The sequence below is a fragment of the Thamnophis elegans genome, chromosome 11, assembly GCF_009769535.1.
Source record: "Thamnophis elegans isolate rThaEle1 chromosome 11, rThaEle1.pri, whole genome shotgun sequence".
NCBI lineage: Eukaryota > Metazoa > Chordata > Lepidosauria > Squamata > Colubridae > Thamnophis > Thamnophis elegans.
This window is the reverse complement of record NC_045551.1, coordinates 64,172,255-64,199,803: the sequence shown is the minus strand read 5'-3', so window position 1 is coordinate 64,199,803 and position 27,549 is coordinate 64,172,255. Positions and strand designations below refer to the sequence as shown.

The following is a 27,549-nucleotide window of genomic DNA, read 5'->3' as shown; positions in this document are numbered from 1 at the left end:
TTTTCCTCCTCCTCTACTTCTTCCCTTCTTCTTCTTCCTCTTTCTCCTCCTCTTCCTCCTCCTCTCCCTTTTTCTTAAGCAGAAATGTTTGCTGGTTTAAAAAAAAAAACCAACCTATTGGTACGGGAAGAAATGCCGAAAAAATACAGTGAAGATCTAGAGTGAGCAAGAATAAATAGAAAGACATTTTAAAGAAATACTTGCCTACTTGTTTCCGTCATAGCTTGTTTCTCAGAATTTTAGAAAATGTCATTCAGTGACATCTCTTGGAGGTGAACAGACATTTTAATAACACTCTAATGGCAAAAGTTATTTGAGGTGAGAGAAAGACTATTAAACTTGGGGAAAATCCTGATTAAGTAGAGATCAGATTTAATCAAAAAGCTGAAATAAGAAAGAATGCTATAGAGAATGCAAATGTCTATGGAGATTCTCCGTCATCCAGGTCATGGTTGTCCCAAAGGTGCTTTTTCAAGAAGCAACTGGACTTTCAGGTTTTTTTCATTGAAGATGCTTCACTTCCCATGCAAGAAGTTTTAGAGCTGAAGAAGCTTTTTGGATGAGAAGCGAAACATCTTCAAAGAAAAAAATGAAATATTTTAGGAAATATTAAAAATGCAGGATATTATATTTCCCTGGGTGAGAAATGGAGAAACATGTTTTTTAAGGCAGGAAACAGAATCACTCTTAATATCCCCCCCCCCCCTGTAAATGGGCCATAAAGGCCTCAGCCAGCCTACTCTACATAACAAAGATCTACCCCCTTCAGACAGAGCCATTTCATTGCTCTTCATTGCACCACCCACCAAGTTTCAACCAAACCTAGCACACAGACAACCTACAAAGCTTGCTGACCTCTGACAGCAACCAATCAGGATATTCTTCCTGTGCCCCAGGAAGTTCAAAGCCCAGAGAGAGCATAAAACCCAGGGACTCTCAGCATCTCATGGCGCAGGTGGCGCAGTGGTTAAATGCAGCACTGCAGGCTACTGCTAGATCAGCAGTTCAGTGGTTCAAATCTCACCGGCTCAGGGTTGACTCAGCCTTCCATCCTTCCGAGGTGGGTAAAATGAGGACCCGGATTGTTGGGGGCAATATGCTGACTCTGTAAACCGCTTAGAGAGGGCTGAAAGCCCTATGAAGCGGTATTTAAGTCTAACTGCTATTGCTATTGCTATCTCTTCCCTTTTCACCCAGGAGCTCCAAGGCATGTGATCCCACCCACAATTAAAACCATCTTTCCAAACAGCCTCCATGCTGATTCTTGTAATATTTGGCATGTTCTTTGCTTCAGCTGGTATTTTCAGAGGTTTCTTTTAAAAAATAAATAAATTCTACACACCATTATTATAATAGGCACAATCGCTTATTCCACTGAATATCAAAATTATTAACAAAAATGACCCCAAGCGCTAATTCTCTCTGCTCTCTGCTCATTGAGGCACACATTTTTATTAATATGCATTTGACATGTTTAATTAAAAATAAGACCTAAATAAACAGAAGAGTGACTGTATGTATACCCTTGATATCGACCTGATACCCTTTCAGATTCAGCTTCACTAATTTCCATTTTAAAAAAATCAAAGAGAAAAAAATCAGGTGAAAAATCTTTTGTGCTTTAACTCAGAGGTGCAAGCAGTGTAAGCTTGGTGGTTCTGCTTATTAAATAGAAAACTAGGAAAAAAAATACTTTTAAAAGCACACTTAAAAAAAATAATCTATGGACGGGGCCAGCATCAAGGCAATCTGAGAGCTCCGAGGGGGAAGAGGGAATGGAGCTATCAGAAGGGGTTGGACTGGATGACCTCCAAGGTCCCTTCCAACTCTGTTAACCTGTTCAAAAAAAAAAAAACTAGATATGAATCAAATAAGTAAACGAAGGAGTCGGACACTTTTATTCAGTTGCAAAATATATGAGCCGGGAGCGAGGCATTAGCCCTTTGAATGCGCAAGCAGTGACTTTGCTCCGCTCTGCTGGGGCTCCCATCTTTCCTGGCGGGTGTGCGCCGTCACCTATGGACTGCCGAGAACCTCCTTTTGAAGCCACAGGTGGCCTTCAAAAAGACACCATCACTTCAGTACTTTGAGGAGAATATGTTTCGCCCCTACTGTGCTTTGCAAATTGCAGCTTTTGAAAAAAGCTCTTTGCACAGGTCTCAGGCAATCAGGCCTCAGATATATTATTTAGTCTGTATTCCACCGCTTTCCTATGAGTCATTAAGGGATATATATATATATATGTGTGTGTGTGTGTGTCTGTGTGTGTCTGTGTGTGTCTGTGTGTGTCTGTCTGTCTGTCTGTCTGTTGCGGTATCTGAGCAGCTAAATATAGCAATAGCAATAGCAGTTAGACTTATATACCGCTTCATAGGGCTTTCAGCCCTCTCTAAGCGGTTTACAGAGTCAGCATGTTGCCCCCAACAACAATCCGGGTCCTCATTTTACCCACCTCGGAAGGATGGAAGGCTGAGTCAACCCTGAGCCGGTGAGATTTGAACAGCCGAACTACAGAACTGCAGTCAGCTGAAGTAGCCTGCAGTGCTGCATTTAACCACTGCGCCACCTCGGCTCCTCTCCATGTATGGAGAACTTTTTTTCAATATTTATTCCTAATTCCTAATCAAGTTTCTCTGACCAGAACACATGCATTAAATCTGTCCCTAGACACCCTCCCAAAAAAGAAACCACAAGATAGTGATGAAAGAAATGTCCTTCTGGGTTCGGCTCCAAGTGGGGAAAAAGACACTGGAGACATGGAGGCTGCTTGGAAAGATGGTTTATTGTTGGACAGGGCCACATGGCTTGAGCCCTGAACAGAAAAGGTGATCACATGCTTCAATGTTGGTGGAGAAGAAGAGAAGGGCTGAGGGAGGGGCTTGCTAGGCTTTTTATAACCTGTTCAGTCCCACCTCTCTGTTTCCTGTTCCTGTGTAAGAAATGTATTCTGATTGGTTGTCAGACTCCCATAGGGCCATGCAGGGGCAACTCTCTAGGCTGCGTTTTGAATCCAGGTTTGGTTGAGTTCTCAGATGCCATGTGGCGAGTTGGGGCCAATATTATCATGCTTTAATCCCATTCCCCCTGGAGCTGAAGTGGAGAAGTCTTTATTATGTAAAGTGGACTAGCTTGGCCTTCTTAATGGCCCATTGACAAAGTGGGGATGGGCAGGAAGCTACAGGCAGCTATTCTGTCTTTTAAAACATGTTTCTTTCTTTTCACATCCAGAGAAATCTTCTGCCTTTTCAATATTTCCTAGGATATTTCATTTTTCTGGGAGAGGGCTGGGTGATAACTTCCCACAATAGTAAGGAAGGGAGGAGAACACCCTGGGGGAAAGTACCAGAATAATAAAAATGGACACTGTGAAGAAAAGATACCACAACCATAAAAACAGGAAAAAGGAAAAGAAGAAATTAGGAGAAAGGGGGAGCTGAACCCAGAAGGACATTTCTTCCAACAGGTTGATTGTTCTTGCTGTCAGAGAAAAATTCTCTTTATTTCCAGGTTGAATCTCTCCTTGATCAGTTTCCATCCATTATTCCTTGTCCTGCTTCCAGGTTCCTTGGAAAAATAGCTTGACCCCCTCCTCTCTTTGACAGCCCCTCAAATATTGGAAGACTGCTATCCTGTCTCCCCTGGTCCTTCTCTTCCCTAGACTACCTATGCCCAGTTCATGCAATCGTTCACCGTATATTTTAGCCTCTAGTCCCCTAATCATCCTGGTTGCTCTTCTCTGCATTTTTGCCAGAGTCACATTGGAAACATGGAGGCTGCTTGGAAAGACGGTTTAATGGTGGATAGGACCAAATGGCTTGAGCCATAGAAAAAGGGGATCAGATGCTTCCAGATGTTGGGTGAAGAAGAAGAAAAGAGAAGGGGCTTGCTGAGAGTCCCTGAGTTTTTTATACTTTCTGTTCGGCCCCATCTCTCTGTTTCCTGTTCCCGTGTAAGAAATGAATTCTGATTGGTTGTCAGACTCCCATAGGGCCATGCAGGGGCAACTTCTAGGTTGTGTTTTGAGTCCAGGTTTGGTTGAGCGTTGCTTCTTCCCAGGTGCCTTGTAGTGAGATGGCTAAAGGACGGAATACTATCATGCCTTAATCCCATAGCCCTGGAGCTGAATGGGGGAGCTCTTTGTTATGTAGAGTAGACTCGCTTAGGCCTTTTAATGGCCCATTGACAAAGGTGGGGGCTATTAAGAGTGAGCCTGCTTCCTCCCTAAAAACATGTTTCTGATCCAGGGTATGTAATATTGTGCCTTTTCAATATTTCCCAGGATATTTCATTTTTCTAGGAGAGGGCTGGGTTTTACCTTCCTACAGTCCTGTGTTGGATCTTGGGTGAGGGGCTGCTTGTTCTAATCCTATCATTCTGCTTTTCTTAGCTGTCAAACTTCCCTACAACGAGATTCGAAAGAAAACCTTAAAAAAACCTATATGCAGCAAATAGTGGGAAAAAAATAACTAGATAGAACCATCAAAAAAGCCTGATTTCAAGGTTTTTCCTGCGGACCCAGCAGGACCCAGTTCTGCTTGCTTTTTCCACTATTTTCTGGGTGCGCAGAAAAAAATAACCAGCCATTTTTTTTTTGATGGTTCGGGTTGCTTTTCCCACGGATTCGCTGCTTGCAGGATTCTCTTGCATGCTCTTCAATGCAAGATTCAGGATTCTCTCCGCAGGCCATGCTGCAAGAACAGGCGCCGTTCCGCCTGGATCCGCCAGGGGCACCCGCGCTCCAGGCCCGCCCGCGCCGCCAGATAAAGGAGACTCTCTGGGCTCCGGGCGGAAGTCGGAAAAAGGGAGGCGGCGCGCGTGCGCGCACAGGCTGGCGTCGGACTTCCGGCAGCCTGAGCGAGGCCGAGGGGGGCAGGGGCTCTCCCTCACCCTCCCCACACTCTTTTTTTAAAAAAATAAGTAACTTGCCGAGGAGAGAAAACGCTTTCCGGATTGACCCTCTCCGGCCGCCGTGCCTCGGTTTTCCTGCGCGGGGAGGGGAGGGAGGAGCGGGAGGCGGCGGCGGCGGCAGCGCCATGGCTGACGCGGCGGCGGCCGCGACCCTTTCCGAGTCCGGCTGGTAAGTTACCCGAGGCCGAAAGGTCTCCGTGGCCGATTGGGGAGGCTGTCGGACGGACGGTTCGCTCTCCGGACGGCCGCTGCCTTGGTTCCGTGGTCGCGAGGGCCGCTGCTCGCTGGGGAGTGAGGGGGGGGGGGCGAGCGGGAGGTCAGCGAAGTTAAGCAGGGTCGGCTCTGGCCCGTCCTTGGATGGGCGACCGCGATGAAAGGCCGCCTCCCTCCCTGAGGGTGCGTGTGTGTTGTGTTTTTATACACACAAAACCCTCCCAAACAATGTGTGTTGTGCTTCTGGGCCGTTTCTGATTTCTCCCATTAGTTGCATCCCAGAAAGCCTTGCAGTGGAACATGGGCGACAAGAGGCCATCGGTTGCATCCTGGGGATGGGGAAGGGAGACCACGGGGAGATACCAGGGAGGAAGAAGGCAGGACAGGATAATAAAATATAATGACAGAGCCAAATGTGTGTTAACGTGGGTTGAGCTCTTTCAAATTGTGTTGCATTTAAAATATAATATAACATAGCCAAATGCTTGTTAATGTGGGTCTCGCCCTTTCCAGTTGTGTTGCACTTTAATATAATATATAATAATACAATATAGCCAACTGTGTGTTAATGTTTTTTTAGTTTTATAAAATATACTAGAGCCAAATGCATGTTAATGGGGGTTGCGCTCTTTCAAATTGTGTTGCATCTAATATAATATAAAATATAATATAGCCAAATGTTTGTTAATGTGGGTCTCACCCTTTCCAGTTGTGTTGCATTTTAATATAATATATAATAATACAATATAGCCAACTGTGTGTTAATGTTTTTTTAGTTTTATAAAATATACTAGAGCCAAATGCATGTTAATGGGGGTTGCGCTCTTTCAAATTGTGTTGCATCTAATATAATATAAAATATAATATAGCCAAATGTTTGTTAATGTGGGTCTCACCCTTTCCAGTTGTGTTGCACTTTAATATAATATATAATAATACAATATAGCCAACTGTGTGTTAATGTTTTTTTAGTTTTATAAAATATACTAGAGCCAAATGCCTGTTAATGGGGGTTGCGCTCTTTCAAATTGTGTTGCATCTAATATAATATAAAATATAATATAGCCAAATGTTTGTTAATGTGGGTCTCACCCTTTCCAGTTGTGTTGCACTTTAATATAATATATAATAATACAATATAGCCAAATGTGTGTTAATGTTTTTTTAGTTTTATAAAATATACTAGAGCCAAATGCATGTTAATGGGGGTTGCGCTCTTTCAAATTGTGTTGCATCTAATATAATATAAAATATAATATAGCCAAATGCTTGTTAATGTGGGTCTCACCCTTTCCAGTTGTGTTGCACTTTAATATAATATATAATAATACAATATAGCCAAATGTGTGTTAATGTGTGTTGAGTTTTATAAAATATACTAGAGCCAAATGCATGTTAATGGGGGTTGCGCTCTTTCAAATTGTGTTGTATCTAATATAATATAAAATATAATATAGCCAAATGTTTGTTAATGTGGGTGGCACCCTTTCCAGTTGTGTTGCATTTTAATATAACATATAATAATATGATATAGCCAAATGTGTGTTAATGTGTGTTATGTTTTATAAACTATACTACAGCCAAATGCCTGTTAATGAGGGTTGCGCTCTTTGCATTTAATATAATATAAAATATAATATAATGTAGCCAAATGCTTGTTAATGTGGGTGGCATCCTTTCCAGTTGTGTTGTATTGTATTTTAATATAACATATAATAATATGATATAGCCAAATGCGTGTTAATGTGTGTTGTGTTTTATATAATATACTAGAGTCAAGTGCACATTAATGTGTGTTGCACTATTTCCAGTTGTGTTGCATATAGTAATATAAATATAATATAATTCATACAATATAATACAATACAATAACACTAGAGCCAAATGCATGTTAGTGTGGGTTGCACTCTTTTAAATTGTGTTGCATATACTATAATATAATAAATATAATATACTAGAGCCAAATGGTTGTTAATGTTGGTCGCACCCTTTCCACTTGTGTTGCATTTTAAGGCAATATAATATAGCCAAATGCATGTTAATGTGTGTTGGGCTCTTTCCAGTTGTGTTGCATTTTCTATAATATAATCTAATAGGAGCCAAATGCACGTTGATGCATGTTGCACCCTTTCAGGTTGGGTTGCATTTTTATATAATATAATGATAGAGTCAAACGTATGTTGATGCATGTTGCACCCTTTCCATTTGTGTTGCATTTTCTATAACACAATAACTGAGCCAAATGCAGGTTGATGCATGTAGCACCCTTTCAGGTTGGGTTGCATTTTTATATAATATAATAATAAAGCCAAAATGCATGTTGATGTGTGTTGCACCCTTTCCTTTTGTGTTGTGATTTCAATTTCAGAGCCCCTGGTGCTACGCATTTTTAACAGCGTTGTGAACATTAATCTCTTTTTCCCAAATGGCTTTTGATTTACGGGTGAGGATTTGCGATAATGGAGCCAAACTGAAGGCCCTGATGCGCCAGGCCTGCATCCAACCTCTGGGACTCACCAAATTGCGAAAAGCTTTCAGGATGTATTTAAACGGCTACGCAAACTGAAAGCTTTCAACCAAATGCATCTCTTCCTGGGATGGCAAAGAAGGGAGCGGCCCTCCTAGGAAAAGTGATACGGCTTTCAATGATGGAGAAAACACATATATTGACTTGGGTGTCTTTGAAAATGCGTATGTATGTATGTATGTATGTATGTATGTATGTATATCATCCCGGGGCTGGGATGAGAGACCACAGTGTTGGGGGGCGGGGGGAGATGCCAGGCATATTTTTAATATATATGTGTTTGTGTGAGTGTGAATATGTATGTATGTATGTATATATATGTGTGTGTTTGTATGTGTGTGTATGTATATATGTGTATGTATGTATGTATACACACACAGACATACACACACACACACACACACACACACATACTCAAGGGACACGGTGGCTCAGTGTCTCTGAGCTTGTTGATCAGAAGGTTAGCAGTTCAGCGGTTCGAATCCCTACTGCCGCATAACGGAGTGAGCTCCCGTTACTTGTCCCAGCTTCTGCCAACCTAGCAGTTCGAAAGCATGTAAAAATGCAAGTAGAAAAATAGGAACCACCTTTGGTGGGAAGGTAACAGCATTCCATGCACTTTTGATGTTGAGTCATGCCGGCCACATGACCATGGAGACATCTTTGGACAGCGCTGGCTCTTCAGCTTTGAAACAGAGATGAGCACCGCCCCCTTGGGTTGGGAACGACTAGCACATATGTCCGAGGGAAACATTTACCTTTACTTTATAGACACACACATACAATCAGTGCATCAGTTGCTTGACAATAACCACAATAAATCTATGCTTTGGCTAAACAACAACTCATACACACAGTGAATATATTCAGTTTGGCTAAGTAGCTATAAATGGGTAATATGTCAGAAAAAAACCTAGCATTTCTGGTTTAAACATCTCCCTCAGAAACAAAAACATTAGTGAAATTACACTAGATTACTGATTAACAGAGTTGGAAGGGACCTTGTAGGTCATCTAGTCCAACCCCCCACCCCAAACAGGAGGCCCTACACCATTTCTGACACTCCAGTCTCTTCTTGAAAGCCTCCAGTGATGAAGCTCCTACAGCTTCTGAGGGCAACGTCTGTTCCATTGGTTGGTTGGTCCTCCCTGTCAGAAAATTTCCCCTTATTTCTAGGTTGAATCTCTCCTTGTTCAGTTTCCATCCATTATTCCTTTTCTGGTGCCATGGAAAATAGCTTGACCCCTTCCTCTCTGTGGCAGCCCCTCAAATATTGGAAGACTGCTATCATGTCTCCCCTGGTCCTTCTCTTCACTAGACCAGCCATGCCCAGTTCCTGCAACCGTTCTTCATATGTTTTAGTCTCCAGTCCCCTCATCATCCCAATTGTTCTTCTGCACTTTTTCCAGAATCTCAACATCTTTTTTGTAGTGTGGTGACCAAAACTGGATGCAGTACTCTACGTATGGTCTTACCAAGGCTTTATAGAGTGGCATTAGTATCTCACTTGATAATCCCTAGATATTAGTATCTTTCATTTATAACTACTTATATTTTTATGCAGAACCTTTAAATCCAACAATGTAACTTCATTTCATGTGGCATTCTTTGTTATAGATAAATAGCTGTCAAACTATTACATACAATGTTATTAAATACACAAATATTATCCATATGGATAATATCCATAAATATTATCCAAAATCTGAAATAGTAGAACAAATCATATTTTTGTTTAAACAATCTATAGCTATAATACTGAAACACAAACTAGTTTTCAGCTCTTCTTGGGTTAAGAAAGAAGATTGTTTAATTTTTTAAAAAAAATATTTATTCCACCGGCTCCGACTCTCAGCTGCACATCCTTGTACTATAATTCTTGTGATTTCTATATCCTTGCAATTTATATCCTATTAGCCATGGCATTAACTTAAAGTGAATGTAGATTTAAATGGCATCCACACAACGCCACAATAATGTTGCTGAGACAACTTATGGCTGGACTTAACGCTCACCTGTTGAGGATTCTGATTAGATATATTTTAATTAGCTTTGTTTTTGATGTGGTCTCGAAATTGTAGATTACTTTGATAGGGAACAACTCTTTGAAATACCTCCCAATACCTTTTTCTGTGTGAAATTGCTGTAATTTCACTCTTTGTAACTTGCTGGACTTCATACTGACTCCAATCCTTTCTTGTAGGAAAGGCTCCAGATGTGCTTGGTGGATAGAGTTAATAAGAAGATTAGCCACTAAGATAGTAGTTTCTGAATACTATGGGCTGGCTGATTGCAGGGTATAAATCACTTCCATTCCCCACCATTAGTTAGTACGGAGGAAACTGAGAAGCAAAACGTCTTTAAAAAAATAATAACAAAAGCCCAGTGGCCTTTAAAATGAAAACATATTTGGGACAACCATGACCAGGATACATGAGAACCTTGATAGACATTGTTGTTGTTAGTTGCGAGGTGGTGTCCGACCATCACGACCCCATGGACAACGTTCCTCCAGGCCTTCCTGCTCTCTACCATCCTCTGGAGTCCATTTAAGTTCACGTCTACTGCTTCGGTGACTCCATCCAGCCACCTCCTTCTCTGTCGTCCCCTTCTTCTTTTGCCCTCAGTCTTTCCCAGCATGAGGCTCTTCTCCAGTGAGTCCTTCCTTCTCATTAGGTGGCCAAAGTCTTGAGTTTCCTCTTCAGGATCTGGCCTTCTAAGGAGCAGTCAGGGTTGATCTCCTCTAGGACTGACCGGTTGGATCGCTTTGCAGTCCAAGGGACTCTCAGGAGTCTTCTCCAGCACCAGAGTTCAAAGGCCTCCATTCTTTGGCGCTCAGCCTTCCTTATGGTCCAACTTTCACAGCCATCCATTGCAACTGGGAAAACCATAGCCTTGACTTTACGCACTTTTGTTGGCAGAGGGATGTCTCTGCTTTTTAGTACGCTGTCTAGATCTGCCATAGCTTTCCTCTGCAGGAGCAAGCGTCTTTTAATTTCTTGGCTGCCGTCCCCATCTGCGGTGATCTTGGAGCCCAAGATAGATGTTAGACACAACCATCTTTCCTAGCAATGGATTAAAATGTAATCCGTTTGATCAGGAGTTATTGGTGAGAATGAAGGTGGAGTTGGTTTTAAGGGGTCTGTCTCATTTGACTAGGGTTGTGTTGTCTATAAAATTTAAAAGCTTGACCAGAAATTCAGATTGTAATAAGTATTCATTTATTGAATCTTTTTTTTTGGGGGGGGGGGGGGCAGAACCCAAAACTTCTGTTGATAAGCAAGGCAGTTGTTCAGGGCGTTTTCTTCATTTTGTGACCATTCTTGCTGCAGTTGTTCACTGAATCCTCCACAGTTGTTACATTAGTAACACGGTTGTTAGGGCTTTCCCTTTGGACTTTGCTTGTCGGAATGTCACAAAAGGGGATCACATGACACGGTCATAAATATGAGTCAGTTGCCAAGTGTCTGAAGTTTGATCCTGAGACCAGGGGAGGCTGCAGTGGTCGGAAGCGTGAAGAAAACTTTTTTTCCAGTGGCGTGCTTTTGAACGGTTACTTACAATGAGTTGTAAATTGGGGACTATGTGTAGAGAGTGTCTGGCTAAGTAGTATATATAAATGCCTCCCTGGACAAGAAATAGATGTCTTACTCATCTCCTTGGTGTTTCTTTTTTTGATCCCTGCATGGACCAAGAATAGAGTCGGGAATGTGGGATCCTTAACTCTCTCTCTCTCTCTGGCCTTGGTTATTTTCTTGCAGGCATTTCATTACCAAACTAGGGAACATCATCAGTGCTACAAGGAAGTTGGAGAAAATTGGGAATATTAGAATGTGATGCCATTCTTCTTTAGTGGTCACTTTATATCAATATTACTGAATATATGTTGTTCAACTGTAGCAGTGATAGGCTTGTCAGGGCTGCTCTCCGGAAAAGGCAAAACCTCTGGGTTCTAGCACGCATGCGCGCCCAGCTATCAGCTAGCTGGCGCTCATGTGCAGGACGGTTTTCAGTATTGCTGCATGTGAGAAATGATCGCGCTCCAGAAAAGCTGAACTTCTAGCAGGCATGCGCACCCAACCATCGGGCTTGCGTGAGGCGGTGTTCAGCATTGCCACGCGCGAGAAGCAATTGTCTCCAGAAATCTGAACTTCTGGGTTCTGTAGGTGCATGCTTGCCCGACAATCAGCTGGGCTGTTTTTGGCAGTGTCGTGTGCATGAAAACAGCTGATTGTCATGTGCGAATGCGTGCCATAAACCCAGAGGACAAAAAAGCAAGGCCATGTGTGCTAGGCAACATGGCTCTCACATGCCACTTTGGGCACGCGTGCCATAAGTTTGCCATCACAGAACTATAAGGTTGTTGAGTTTCTGAATGGTGCTTAGAGAATCCCAAAAAACCCCAATACTTGATTTATCAGGCTTATTTGCTGCTTTACTTATAATTGACTCTAAGCAGGATCAGTGTCACTTATATTTGATTAGATCTACCTAAGATTGTCCCAGGTGTTGGGTTGCCAAAGGAAAAAAAGGCTGGAAAAGTTTCAATTGATGACACCTTAGGTAGGAAAAAATAAAGTTAATGGGTGGAGGTGGAAATAAAGAAAATAAGAAAGTAAAATAAGATTTAGTTGTAGATGATTAAGTTGTAGAAGAAGCTTTGGGATCAGGAAAAAAAAACCAAATGAAAAAGAAAAAAAACGGGGAAGACTGTATTTAAGAAAGAAAATTGTTAGTCTAGAAGAGAAATCTCTCTCTACTATTTTTATTATTTGGCTGGGTTGATCCTACATGCTAAAGTCCTAAAACCGTTAGCACAACAATTGCTGTTTTTCTCTCATAACACGCTCCGTCCAGACAAATAAGCTTTTATTCAGCTTGATTAATAAGCTTATATTCAGCTTGATTCGTACATGCCAAGATCATGATTGGAATCCTACCATGATCAACAAACTACATAATGCTATTTTAACCTAAATTAGTATGTGATAAAAACCATCTCACAAATAGCCAATCAGTGAAAGTTTCACGCATTGAAAAAAATTGACATATTTCTATATCTGTAATAATGGTCATATTTAAATATATTGTTGACCTGCACTTATAACATTAATGGAAATCGGTGGTGAGATCTATTTGGTATTTTCTATGACTGCCGTTTTTTTTTTCCTTTGCATTTATAATCTAGCTTGATAGAAGAATCATTAAGTTATTGAAACCTTGAACACTTGTTTTATGGGCCCATTAAAACTATTGCTCTCCTGTAGAAAATGATTTTTGTTCCTTTTAAGTGTCCTCCCCAGATGCCATCATAACAGCGAATGAATGCCAAGTAAAAACAGTAAACTCTAATGTAATTACATTTCTCTGTCTCTCTCCTTGAAGTGGTGAAATTGTTACTTTGAGGACAACTGTATTTCTGTCTGGCAATACATTGGTTTTGTGTTCCTCGAAATTGTCTTATTCCATATAAGATGCAATTTATCCAAAGCAAACAGAATTTGTTTACTGCTTTTACTTGTGTTCTAAGAATTCCAATGCTTTCTTATAATGGAGAGAAAGACTAATGATATCATTCTTCCAATATCTGAGTGGTTACCACCAAGAAGAAGGGGTCAACCTATTTTCCAAAGCACCTGAAGGCAGGACAAGAAACAATAGATGGGAACTAATCAAGGAGAGAAAACCAACCCTAGAAAGAAGCAGAAATTCCCTGACAATTAGAACAATTAATGACTTGCCTCCAGAAGTTATGGGTGCTTCAACACTGGAGGTTTTAAAGAAGGGATTGGACAACCATTTATCTGAAATGTGTTTGAATATTAGTAGCCCGGGTTGGTAGTTAGGCTGTTGGTTTGAGCGCCAAGATTGACAATTTGGTTACAAACATTTCATCACCGTTTGAGGAGACATTATCAGTGCGTTTTGAGTTGTGCTCATCTGTCAAAACACAGGTCTTTATATACCTTTTTATGGGATGCAATTTAGTCTGAATGTTGTTTGAATATTTCTGAGTCTTAAGATATTTGAGTCAACAAACAACATTCAGACTAATCTGCATCTCATAAAAAGATAACTAAAGACTGATAGACAAACAACTCAAAACGCACTGACAAGGTCTCCTCGAATGGTGACGAAATGTTTGCAACCAAATTGCCAAGCTTGGAGCTCAAACTAACAGCCTAAGCATTTACCTAAAATGATATAGTATTTCTTACCTTGAGTAGGTTGGGCTGGAAAACCTGCAAGGTCTCTTCCAACTCTCTTATTCTGATCTTTGTTTTTGTTTTTTCCCCATTGTCCTTTTTAATTTTATGGATTTCTTCCTCTTTCAACCTTCTTACCTTATTCTTAATAAGGAAAAGAGCTGAGTTCATCTTAATTTCTCCTATCCTTAGAGCACTCTAAGCTTATATTCCTTAGAAGTGGGTAGAAGTAACCAATCAAACTGTTTTGGTAACTTGTACCATACTCTTTTCCTGTGTAATCTTTTCTTTGTGATGAAGGCTAATAATTTCTAGTTTCCAATTACGAGCACTTGGATAAAATACGTTTTCATATTTACACTCAGTTTTTCTGCATGCTGTTGCTTTTTTTTTTTTTAACTCTTAGGTTTTAAACTGTTACAAGCTTAATTATAGGTCATGCAAAATGCTATTTATATGTCTGGAAACTTAATTTGAAGCTTCTTATATTTTCCCACTACTGCTTGTCCTCATCTGGGTTTGAACAAATTGGCAAATGTCATTATTCCTGTTGGAGCTATTACTGTTTTTCAGCTCTTGCTAAAATAGCTGTATGCTATACAAAACATATTTATGAAGTGCCACTTGTGTGTTACAATAGCTCAGCATTGTTGGCCCTTAACAATTGTATAAATCTAACAGCACTGGCTTTACCGCTAACAGTGTTGATGAATTGCCGACTACATATACTTCAGCCCGTTTCTGATTTAAAGCCGTATCTCTTCTGTTACCTGCTCTAAATTTAAATCAGTAAATTTAAATCAGCCAGTAGTAAAAATGAAGCATTTATTCCTGGATCTTACAAGAGCCAGTTTGGTGCGGTTATTAAGCTGCTATTTTAGATACCAGGAGATTATGAGTTCTAGTCTTATCTTGGCATGAAAGCTCTCTGGCTGACTTTGGGTCAGTCACCAGGGGATGGTGAGTTCTAGTCCTACCTTAGGCAGGGAAGCCAGCTGTGTGATTTTGGGCCTAGGAGACTGTGAATTCTAGTCCCACCTCAAGCATGAAAACCAACTAGGTGTCTTTGTGCTAGTTACTCTCTCTCAGATTAGTAAATCTCTTACATTTTCATTCAGGCTTTGAAGTAAATTCATTTTCTGCCTTCCTATTAATGATTGACATTTTCCATGGCTGGGATGAGAAGTCTAATGTTAACTTTGGTCTAGATCTGTAACTCATTCACCCGTTTTCTCCTTTCTGTGGTTAATTATCAATAACTAGTTTTAAGGCGTAGTCTGAGGGGAATGGAACAAATTGATGCAGTTTAAAACCTTGGGATCTCAGCATCCAACATTATTATCCCTGGATCAGTTGGAAGACAAGCAGGAAGTGGAAAGCCACTTTTGAAACTGTACGAAAGAAAACTGTTTTCTTTAGTTGTTAAAAGAAGAACCCAAATCCATAATTTCAAAAGCTAATAATGACTAAAGTTATAAAAAAACTATGTATACATTAGTTCTTTTTAAAAAATTGGGAGTCTTATTATTCATAAGATACTGGTATCTTAGGGAATGGAGAGGTGTGTTAAAACGAGGCTCTTTGGGAAGTGCTAAGAACTTTATAAATGGAAAATTGGGCTGCATCAGACAATTCCTGCTCTCCGTTGTCTATTGAATGATTATTATCTAATGTACAGCTCTGATTAAAACAGCATTTTGCAATTACTGGATTGTTATTAGTCTGAATTTCTAATAAACTTAACTGAAGTTCTGTGTTTTTCTCTCCCCCCTTTAAATAGGTACCTGTCAGATGAAGGGATTGAGGCTTGCACAAACTCATCTGAAAAAGTCAACATCAATGATATTATCCTGATTGCACTTAATGTAGGTACAATTTGCAAAATTTTAAAATGTATACTTAAGTCGGGTCCTGTGGTCATTGGTTGGTTAGATTTTTAAAAACACTAACTCGCTCTAAAAATGAAAATGTCCTACGATGGTTATTTTATTTTTCCTTTGGCAAATATTGTTTAGCCTTCTGTTTTGTATTGTTCAAATTTACACCTGGTTAGCAATGTATTGTTTGTAAGTAAATATAAAGCTATATTAAGTGAAGAAATATTTTTAGAGAGGGAGGCAGGCAATCAATCAATCAGAATAGAGCTGGAAGAGACATTGGAAGTCTTTTAGTCTAACCTCCTGCTCAAGCAGAAGATCCTATACCATTTCAGACAAGTGACTGTCCAGTCTCTTAAAAACCTCTAGGAAGAAAGGGAGGGAGGGAGAATAGGAAGAATAGAAAGGGAACAATAAGGGAGAGGAAAACGGGAAGGAAAGGAGGGAGGAAGAATGAATAGGAAGGGAGCTATACAGAAGAAGGAAGGAAGGAAGGAAGGAAGGAAGGAGGGAAGGAAGGAAGGAAGGAAGGGAGCTATACAGAAGAAGGAAGGAAGGAAGGACGGACAGCCCAAATCTGATTTCTGTTTAGAATTTCTTTAGAAGTGTATATTAAAATTTTGCTTCATCTTGCTAAAGGACAAAGCTCTAAGTATATGTCAGTGTACTTTATTTTTCTTCCTGTGTTTAGTAGGATACAAATAATAGTCAGTTAGATTGCAAGGTGATTTCTAGATTACATATTACAATTTGCCTAGAATGTCAATAATATTAGGATAAAGCTGGTTACACTTTAGTTTTACTTGTGTCATATTGGTTTAAATTGTTCATGTCAAAACTGCTACCGTCTTTATTATTAAGGAGGGTACCTGTAGAATGAGGGCAGCTAAGGATAACATACACAGTCCTCACTTTCTCTACTTATTAAAACATTTTATGGAAGCTTTGATTTTTCCAAAACCATGACGGATCACAGGAGACAATATCTTTGGGGCCATCTGGTGACATTCTTGATATCTGGAAGATTTGAATGTTGTCCGTAAGAGGAGTAAATGATTTTTTTTAAAAAAAGCAAATGACAGGGAAAAGAGAAAAGTAGAAACTTTTTTTTTGGTAAATTCTGTGAAGAGAAACAGACGTATGTAATAGAGCAGAATAAAAGATCTGCAGTGGATTTTATTGAGACGTAATAAAGTGGTGATTTAATTATAATTAAATCCATTCTTATACTGAAGTGGCAGACGAATGAATATCAATTTAAAAGCACGAGTGGTTTGATTGCTTATGAAGAATATAGGAATTACAAGGATGATAAGTTCAGAATGTGAAACACTATTCTTTGATAGTGTCAGAAGTGGAGGGAAATAGACAATGAAGGCAAAGAAAGAAGCTTATTGTTTTTTAAAAAAAATAAAAGCCGAGTCTAAAGTAGAATTTTGCAAGAGGAGAAAGTATAAGTTCCTATTTGAAAAAAAGTCACAAGATAGATTTCCAAATGGCAAGTGGTAAAACATACAATGATATGAAAACTGATAGAACACACAGTAAAATAACCGATGATAGGTTGAAACAAACAAAATGTTAAAAAGTTAGGATATTTATGTAGTTACTTACTGAGCACATCTAAATTATTATTAAAGTAAACCAAAATATCTTTACAATCCCCAAGACATGTCACAACTTTTGACCACCCCTTACTGTTTGGAAATTGAAAGTTGAAAAATTTGACAGGCCCAAATTAATTGTGTATGTAAGTAAAAACTGAAGTTTTCAGGATAAAAGAACCGCACCTACTGTTTATATTTTCTACTTTCATGTTACTAGCCGTTGCACAACCCAAGTATTGTGTTACCTAGTGATTTCTGAATGTTTTTCTTTTAAAAAAAGGTTTAACACTAAAAACTACAGAATAAAAGTACTGTAACCCCCCCCAAAAAAAAGTTTAAATTTTTAAAAATGATCTGTATGCTCAAAACACTTGCAATTTTCTGTCCAGCGTGATGCTTACATGGTTGAAAGTGATCTGTTAGGGAAAAAATAATAATTCATTAAACATTGACCAAGTTTGAATCCATTTTCTTCTTCTTCATTATTGAGTTTTTCAAAACTCTTCATTGTCAATGTTTTCATCTAGTAAGATTTCCTAAACTCTTAAAAACCATGCATCTCGTGAAAAATGTGTTTTTAATTGAGCACTGCTTTGCAATAAGAAATTCGCAGCTAATGGGATGAACTGAACCTATTTCTGGTGATGCATTGATTTATATGTCTTTAGAAATAAGGCAATAAACCAAGACCTTCCTGGTTTACAGATTCAAATTTGATCTGTTAAGTTTAGCCGAAGATTTATTTTCATGGTTTTTTTTTTACTATTATAATGCGAGTTCCTTCAATACTTCTTTGCCTATTTTTGAAGGGCGCGGAGGAAATATCCATTATTCAAAGCATATTTTCATCCAGAGATCCTTAAAACCTTCAACATTGTTTACTGTCTTGTTTTGACAGGCGAAATGAAGGAGATAGATATTTATTAACTTACTTGTCACTATGTGGAAAATTAAAAGAGGAGAAGAGCGGTATCCTAAGATCCTTTCAAGTCCTTTAATATTATTATTCTTCAGTTCAGAATTGTGTGAGGAGTTCTGTCCAATAGGTTTCCTCCTCATTTCTCGTTGACCATCTTCCCTTGTTCTTCCTAAAATGTTCTCCCAGTTTGTCGCAGGAAACTTTTCTTTGCAGTCGGTTTGCTTCTTTCTAATGCTGAAATTAGACGATGCTTAAAAAGATGTTGAGACTCTAGAAAAAGTGTAGAGAAGAGCAACCAATAGGATTAGGGGACTAGAGACTAAAACATACGATGAACGGTTGCAGGAACTGGGCATGGCTAGTCTAGTGAAGAGAAGGACCAGGGAACACATGATAGCAGTCTTCCAATATTTGAGGGGCTGCCACAGAGAGGAGAGGGTCAACCTGTTTTCCAAAACACCTGAAGGCCAGACAAGGAATCATGGATGGAAATTGAACAAGGAGAGGTTTAACCTGGAAATAAGGAGAAATTTTCTGATAGTAAGAGCAATCAATCCATGGAATAGAAGTTGCCTTCGGAAGTTGTGGGAGCTTCATCACTGGAAGCTTTCAAGAAGAGACTGGACTGCCATCTGTCAGAAATGGTGTAGGGTCTCCTGCTTGGGTGAGGTGGGGGTGTTGACTAGATGACCTACAAGATCCCTTCCAACTCTGTTAATCTTCCTGATTCATGAGGTTACAAAGATCTTGGTTTATCAACCAGCTTATTGCAGGTTCTGATATGGGCTGAGAGGCAATGATTGGCCCCAGGTCCCCTAAGCTGGCTTCCATGCCCATGGATCTCCTAGTCCCCAACCTTATGTACAGATAAGTCTTCAACTTACGACTGGTTGTTCAGTGACTGTCTGAAGTTATGGCAGATGCCAAAAAAGAGACTTAGAAGCTGGTTTTGATGTTCCAACATCTGCCTCAGCCTGGTGACATGGGAGCATTATGGATGTTCGGCAGCCAGTCCCACATGTGCGGCCACTCACAGCACCCTGCAGCCACGTGGCCACGAATTTTGGTGTATTTTGCAAGAATCAGCTTTTCCTTCTAGCTCCCTACAAAAAGCCCCGTACCAAACTAGAGGTTCAGTACAGTGATTGATAGCTGTAATTGTGCGGTTCAGTTGCGATTATAACTGTCAGAATAGATCCTGGAAGGAACATTGGAGGTCTTCTAGTCCAATCCTCTGCTCAAGCAGGAGACCCTAGACCATTTCAGACAAGTGACTGTCCCATTTCTTCTTAAAAGCATCTAGTGATGAAGCAGTTTATAAGTTGTGGGGAAAAAAATACTAAACCTACATTGATTGCCGTGGCCTGTGGTCAAATCATCTTTATTGCAAATTTTGATCCCTTTTTTCCTCCTGTCTCTGCCTTTGAAAAGGAACATTAACCTTTAATGTTTCTTTCTTTCAACTTTAGACAGACTTGAGAGCCATTGGCAAGAAGTTCCTCCCAAGCGACATCAATGGCGGAAAAGTAGAAAAGGTAAATGATGATGATGTTGATGATGATGATAATAATAATAATCAGATGGTCAAGGTCTTATGGGATTTTCGCATACAAACGAACAAAATACTGGCACATAATACACCAGACATCACACTGGTTGAGGTTACAATCATAGTGTCAGAACCTCTCCATTAGATAATTAGGAAAGAAGACCACGAGACTCCATGAGTAGAAATCAAGTGTACTTTTACTAATTATAAATGATTAAAGGCATAGCGAAGCGAAGTCTGATTATTTAGGCGTGAAAGCGATTGATATATAGAATAACCCATACCCCTCCCCTTGGCATCACAGTTACAGTCCAATCATAATTCTCCCAAGTGTCAGGTGTGAGATAACTTCAAAAGGCATCACGAAGATGGAATGTCGGTGCCCTTAGTCCTGGCGGGAACCTCCTACACATGCGTAGTCCGACAGGCAGTTGAGCTCCAGAACCTTCCTCCAGCACAATTAGTAACCCCTCCCAAATACCATGCCCTCCCTCCCCGTTTCATGGCAGCCGAAGCAACAGCAAAGCAGAGGCTGACATCTAGACATCGCAATACCAGGTGATATCAGGGTCGATGAGAAGGGATATGAAAAAATCACAAAATACCAGGACTTAAAAATCAAAATTCAAAATAATAATAATAATAATAATAATAATAATAATAATAATAATAATAATAATAATTTCGGTTGGTTGAGTTTCATGTTTAATGAATTAAGTATATAATAATAATAAAAAATCTTTGTTCTGTCTTTAATAAGCTTTTGCAAAAGTTTGAAAAACCTGCTTTGCTCAGCCTGCCCTTCAGCGATGTATCTCTGGAGTGTTTTTGTTTTGTTTTGTATGTGTGTGTGTGTGTTTTATTACAAAGCGTTGCTGTTTTTCTCCAAAGAAGAAAAGTAGTAAAAGAGTGAATGTAGAATATTCTCCGTGGACTGTAAAAGCATGATTCAGCCACAAGATGGCTGTATTTGATTAAACTTGAAGAAAATAATGTTAAATGTGTTGAGTGACAGTTTTTTTCTTTTTTATTGTAGAGTTAAAATATAGTTCAGACTGGTCAGTCATGATTATCGGGCGTATAAAAGGAAGGTTGATTTTTTTTCCCCCAACACTGTCCTGGTTGATTTTTCAACACCGTTTTTGAATAGGTTATACCAATTTAAAGCTGAAACAAGGAAAACACTATTTTTCCCCTCCTGATTAAATAGGGCTGGATTACTTTGGACATTCTAAGTTAGGAAGTTGGATGTTTTCTGCAAACATCTTGGAAAAATCTTATATGCTTGAAATGTGGGTACCTGGTGGGGTATTTTTTGCCTGTTATTGTTGCTTACATTATACTGAAGGTGGGTTCTGAGATTTTTTAGCTTAAAGTATTAAGATAATTCTCTCTTCCCCGAGGATATAATATTTTCAGAAATATTAAGAGTCCAGCCTATCTAACATTAAAAAAAGTTTCTTTAAACATGTCTTAATATGCAGGTATTTGTATGGGTGTACAGGTGGTTGTAGACTTACAGCCACAATTGAGTCTTAAATTTCTGTTGTTAAGTAAGACATTTTTAAGTGAGCCTTGCTCCATTTTGCGACTTTTCTTGTCACCATTGGTAAGTGAATCCCTGCAGTTGTTAAGTTAAGAACATGGTCCTTAAGTGAATCAGGCTTCCCTATTGACTTTGCTTATCAGACGATTGCAAAAGAGGAACACATGACCACCGTCATAAATATGAAGCACCTGAATTTTGATCTCGTGTCCTTATGGATGCTGCAGTGGTTGTAAGCAGTGGTGGGTTGCTCTTACCGTCGCTACCGGTACACTGCTCACGGGGCCGCGGGTCCTGTTCGTGCGCACGTGCTGCACACGCATGCGCAATCCACCGCCCTTGTGACATCCAGCTGCTTGTTAGGGCTCACGCAGGCGCCAGACACTGTGCGTGTGTGCGCAATTGGCCGGTTGCTTTAAAAACAGGTATAGAACGCAGGCGGGCGGGCCAAACAAGCCACCGTACCAGTACACTGTCAGCTGTTCCCGCCTACTACCGGTATGGCCATACCGTACTGGGCGGAACCCACCACTGGTTGTAAGTGTGAAAAATGGTCATAAGTCCATTTTTCAGAGCTGTTGTAACTTCAAATGGTCACTAAACATAATGTTGTAAGTAGAGCACTATCTGTAACAAATTTGTGGTTGCTGAGCATGTTCTTCAGACTGCTGTAGAAATCCCCTTCATTTATTTATTTATTTATTAGACTTATATACCGCTTCATAGGGCTTTCAGCCCTCTCTAAGCAGTTTACAAATTTTTTAGCAAATTGAGCCAGCAACTTGCCCCCACAGTCCGGGTCCTCATTTCACCCCACCTCGGAAGGATGGAAGGCTGAGTCGACCTTGAGCCGGTGAGATTTGAACCGCTGAACTGCAGATCACAGTCAGCTAAAGTGGCCTGCAGTACTGCACCCTAACCACTGCGCCACCTCGTTTTCAAAGTCTCTTTAATTGTACCGTACAGGAGGACGCTGGCATTTCAAGGCACAACCAGAATCGCCATGAGTTCACAAATAATTGGACATATTTTTAAACCTCTCACTTAAGCATCAAGAGAGAAATTCAGTCACGCTTTTATCTTCCTTGGTGTGTATTAAAGTGACTAAACTCAGCACGGAAAACTTTCCTGAAGTGATAATACAGTACACAATTTGGCAGTTGTTTTCATAGGGATATTTCGACGTCTCCTAGATTACCCTGTTTTCCCCCCAAATAAGAGCTCCCAGGATAATAACCCAATTGGTCTTTTGAGCACATGCGCTAAAATAAGCCCTCCCCCCAAATATTGCAACACAGCAGCAGCCATGAGGTGACAACGCTCGCCGCCTCCTGCACCTCAAAAATAATAAGACCTCCCCGAAAATAATGCCAAGCGCTTATTTCAAGGGTCAAAAGAAAGTAAGACCCTGTCTTATTTTTGGGAAAACACGATATAATCCTTTTCTTGGGTTGTGGCAAATATAGAGGCACAAAGCAGAAGCAGATAACCTCCGGCTAGCATGATCCACCAGTGGGGATGTGTTAAACATTCCAATTAGTAGACCCAAGAATATAGCTGGATACAAGCTCTCAATACTCAGTTATAAATGATGGGTTACTTTTCATCTCTAATAAGTTATATTGCTTTAAGATTTAAGTAGGAGACCTCATAAAATAGGAGCCAAGGTGGCGCAGTGGTTAAATGCAGCACTGCAGGCTACTGCTAGATCAGCAGGTCAGCGGTTCAAATCTCACCGGCTCAGGGTTGACTCAGCCTTCCATCCTTCCGAGGTGGGTAAAATGAGGACCCAGATTGTTGGGGGCAATATGCTGACTCTCTGTAAACCGCTTAGAGAGGCCTGAAAGGCCTATGAAGCGGTATATAAGTCTACTGCTATTGAAATATTGACTATTGAAATTAAAATAGCTTAAATACATTACTTGAAATAGTATGTCTATGAAGATTCTCAGTTATCCAGGTCATGGTTCTCCCAAAAGTACTTTTTCTAAGTGGCAACTGGACTTTCTGGTATGATACTATTCAGTGGCGGGTTTCCATTTTTTTAAACTACTGGTTCGTTTGCGCACATACAATGCTCTGCGCATGCACAGAAGCTTCCGGTCAGGTGGGTGGAGCCTCCCGCCGCCGTCATTACTGGTTCGCCCGATTCGGGCCAAACCAGCAGAAACCTATTTCTGGTACCATTCTGGTACCAGAAATTCCAGTTGCCTCTTGGGAAAAAAAACTTTGGGACATTGAAATAGTATGAAAATCCTAATTTTTTAATTACAGTAGACAGACCTATTGTAGGGGATGCCCAGGCTGAGCCAGAGGGAAGGGTTAAGCCCGTCATGAGCCTCGAATCTCTGCGTATTCACAAGAGATCTAAGTCCAGCCCACCTTGAATTCCATTGACTCTTCTCTACCACCCATTTGCTTTGACTGTTAGTAGTTCAGGTTCTTTTAGAGAACACAAGCAATAAACCTTTATGTTCTTTTGAGCTGTCGGAACTGGACCTGATTTTCCTGCGCTCGACAATTGTGCCCTTATGAGCTGCGGCAGTCCCATTTCAGCAAGAAACTAAAACTTGGGAACGAGTTAAACAAAAGCGTTTTCCTCATGCCTTTTTGGGGTGTCAGTCCAACTTTTTTTCATACAGTTGTTTCCCCCCCCCCCCTTGTCATCACAGCTAGAAGGCCCCTGTGTCCTGCAGATTCAAAAAATCCGCAATGTAACTGCACCGAAGGACAATGAAGAATCTTCGGTAGCTCCCAGAATGCTGCGTTTGCAGATGACCGACGGGCACACCAGCTGCACGGCGATAGAATATACTTACATGTCAAAAATAAGGTAAACAAAGCTTGTTTGTGCTTTCTGATGACTCTTGCAGCTTTTAACACATCACGTCTTTCCAGTGCTGAACAGTTTTCTCTAAGAAGCAATTATTTGTCGACAAGATTTTTCTTTTCTTAAAAAAAAAAAAGGAAACAGAGTGCTGGGTTCCAAGTTAAGATGAAACATTTTATAAGATGGCGCAGTGCTTAGAATGCAGTGCCGCAGACTAACTCCTCACTTCACGAGTTCGCTTCTGGGTGGCTCAAGATTCACTTTCCATCCTTCCGAGGTCGGTAAAATGAAGACTCAGATTGTTGGGGGCAAGAGGCTGACTCTGTAAATCGCTGAAAAGCACTATGAAGCAGTATATGTCTAATTGCTATTCCTGTTTTTGGGTGGTGTATATTGCCAGTAGCATTAGGAATAAGACTTATATACTGCTTCACAGAACTTCACAGCCCTCGCTAAGTGGTTTACAGAGTCAGCCTGTTGCCCCCAAAAATCTGGGCCCTCATTTTACCAACCTCGGAAGGCTGAGTCAACTTTGAGCCGGTGGGACTTGAGCTGCCAAACTGCTGGCAGCCAGCAGAAGTAGCCTGCATACTGCACTCTAACCACTGTGCCACTGCGGCCAAGCCTGATTAGTTATGAAAGTTGAATTAGGTGCAACATTATAATAATTAAAGTTTCTCCTTCAGGTTTCTTGGGTAGCTCGGTGTGCACTTATGGTACCCATTGAGCCATGGTGGGGCAGTGGTTAGAGTGCAGTCCTGCAGGCTATCTCTGCTGACTGCCAGCTGCCTGCAATTTGGCAGTTCAAATCCCACCAGGATCAAGGTTGACTCGGCCTTCCATCCTTCCGAGGTGGGTAAAACGAAGAACCAGATTGCTGGGGGCAACAGGCTGACTCTGTAAACCACTTAGAGAGGGCTGTGAAGTTCTGTGAAGCAGTATATAAGTCTTAAGTGCTATTGCTGTCTCAGCAGTAGCCCTCAGCAAGGAGCCGAGTTGGCGCAGTGGTTAGGGTGCAGTACTGCAGGCCACTTCAGCTGACTGCTAGCTGCAGTTCGGCGGTTCAAATCTCACCGGCTCAAGGTTGACTCAGCCTTCCATCCTTCCAAGGTGGGTGAAATGAGGACCCAGACTGTGGGGGCGATATGCTGACTCTGTAAATTGCTTAGAGAGGGCTGAAAGCCCTATGAAGCGGTATATAAGTCTAACTGCTATTGCTATTGCTAGTAGTAGGCTGGAATTTGGGCCACAGAGAGAAAACAACATTTATAGGTGAGATTTCACTGACCCATTTGTCTGAAGTTCATTACTGATGTGCTATTAATTTTCGCAATGAAGTGTGTCCAAGGGAAATAACATTACTACCGTGTTTTGACCGAGGGCTTATTATTACCGAGGGCTTATTTTGGGGGGAGGACTTATTTTTGGGGAAACAGTAATATTAAATTTGTCTGCTTTTGAACAAAGGATTTTCCCCACCATTATTCATATGCTATTTTTAGGCAAAAGTAGTGACAGTTGATGCTGGAGGCAAGTTGGTAGTTCGGTAGTTTTACTATCGATGAAATTACAGCTCACATTATCTCAAGGGGGAGTTTGCACACTTTCCAATTTCTTTTTACTGACGCTGTGAAAACACTATTAACGTATTACACGCATAGATGAATAGTGAAAATGGCTCGCGGAGCTTCCCAACTCTTGGGTTTAAAATAAAAACTGAAACATTCCTATTCCCTTTAAAAAAGAAGTCAGTGCATTTATTTATTTTTTCATTGTGGAATACATAATACATGCATAATAATTCCAAGGACATGAATTGACCTGTGACCCGACAAATGCGTGAACGACAAAAGCGCGCCGACAAAACCGCGGCGCTAAAACCGTGATGTCAAAAGCGCGCCGACAACAGCGCACCGACAGAAGCGCGATTTAAGGTAAGGTTTAGGGTTAGGTTTAGGGTTAGGTTTAGAGCGCGCTTCTGTCAGCGTGCTGTTGTTGGCGCGCTTCAGCGCTCATTCGTCGGCACGGTTTTGTCGGCGCAGTTTTGTCACTGCGGTTTAGTCAGGCGCGCTTTTGTTGTTTGTGCATTTGTGGTGGAACCGAATTGACCCAGCATCACTAATAATAGCAGGAAAAAAGCTCGTGCTACAAGCATCTCTGTCAGGCGTGCCTCCATCAATAAACAAGAAAGAAAACTCCCAACTCCATTGTTTATGGACTTAAAATACTTTTACTGGTTATGAAAAGATAGCAACGAAAGTAAAGCAAGATCTGAGCCAGAAAGGCGCGAACAAGTACATATCAAATGATAACCCAGCCCCTTCCCTCCAGTAACCCCACCCCAGTGTCCAATCTGCACCTCCCTTAGGTGTCATGTGGGGTGCATGTCCAAAAGGCATCATCATGTTGGTATGCAGGACGGTTGGCCTTGACCAGATCCAAACACCGGCCACCAGCATGCACGGAAGATGGTGAGAAGAATGCTCCCTTTCCCATATCACCTCCTCTACCATTTATTCCCATCCCAAATACCATGCCCCCACCCTCCCCGTTTCTATGGCAGCCGATAGCAAGTAAGCGAAGCAGAGGCTGACAATCTCTCTGATAAAATTACGTCCAAAAATTTCTGAGTAGTTTGAATTTAGATTTGGACAAGGGGAAAGAGCCAGATTCTACTTTTGAGATTAAGTGGAGTTTTTAACCTTTTAGATATTAAGTTTTATTTATTTTTTTTAAAAAGCGATGTGCTTTTATTTGGACTGCACCAGTTTCAGACTATCTGTCAACCAGAGCTGGAAGGGACTTTTGAGGTCTTCTAGACCAACTCTGAAGCGGGAGACCCTATACCCGTCATGGCGAACCCAGGGCATGTGGGCCAGAGGTAGCACACAGAGCCCTCTCTGTAGGCGTGCGTGCCATCACCAGCTGTTCTTTTGGTTTCCACAGCTGGTTTTCGGGTTTCCGCCGCTCCAACATGCGTGTGTGCATGTTCCGGTTTTGGCACTTCATGCCGAAAATGTTTGCCGCCATTGCCATACACCATTTCAGACAAGTGACTGTCTCTTCTTAAAAACCTCCAGGGATGAAGCACCCACAATGTCTAAAGGTTCCCATGGTTCCACCACAAAAGCGCGCTCGACGAAAGCGCGCTCAACGAAAGCGCGTACGTGACGTCATCACAGCGCGACGAAAACATCGCGCTGTGAGCGGTAAATTTAAAATTAAAGCGAAAACCTTACCCTAACCCCCCCAAACCTAACCCTAAACCTAACCCTTAACCTAACCCTAAACCTAACGCTAAACCTAACGCTAACCCTTAACCTAACGCTAACCCTAACCCTAACGCTTAACGTAACCCTAACCCTAA

At 40.9% G+C, this 27,549-nt stretch overlaps 1 protein-coding gene across 3 annotated transcripts in view; it reads left to right on the top strand.

Annotated features, from left to right (window-relative positions):
- Positions 1–4,840: 4,840 nt before the first annotated feature.
- Positions 4,841–27,549, top strand: part of TDRD3 (tudor domain containing 3) — a 66,592-nt gene continuing 43,883 nt past the window's right edge. The window contains exons 1-4 of one of the 3 annotated variants that reach the window (XM_032226375.1): positions 4,841–5,077; positions 15,635–15,719; positions 19,727–19,792; positions 24,025–24,185. In XM_032226375.1, the coding sequence (XP_032082266.1) occupies positions 5,034–5,077; positions 15,635–15,719; positions 19,727–19,792; positions 24,025–24,185 (356 nt within the window). In that variant the 5' untranslated portion in view covers positions 4,841–5,033. Of the gene's footprint in view, positions 5,078–15,164; positions 15,248–15,634; positions 15,720–19,726; positions 19,793–24,024; positions 24,186–27,549 lie in introns of those variants that run through there. The other 2 variants (XM_032226377.1, XM_032226376.1) reach the window with 2 other exon arrangements.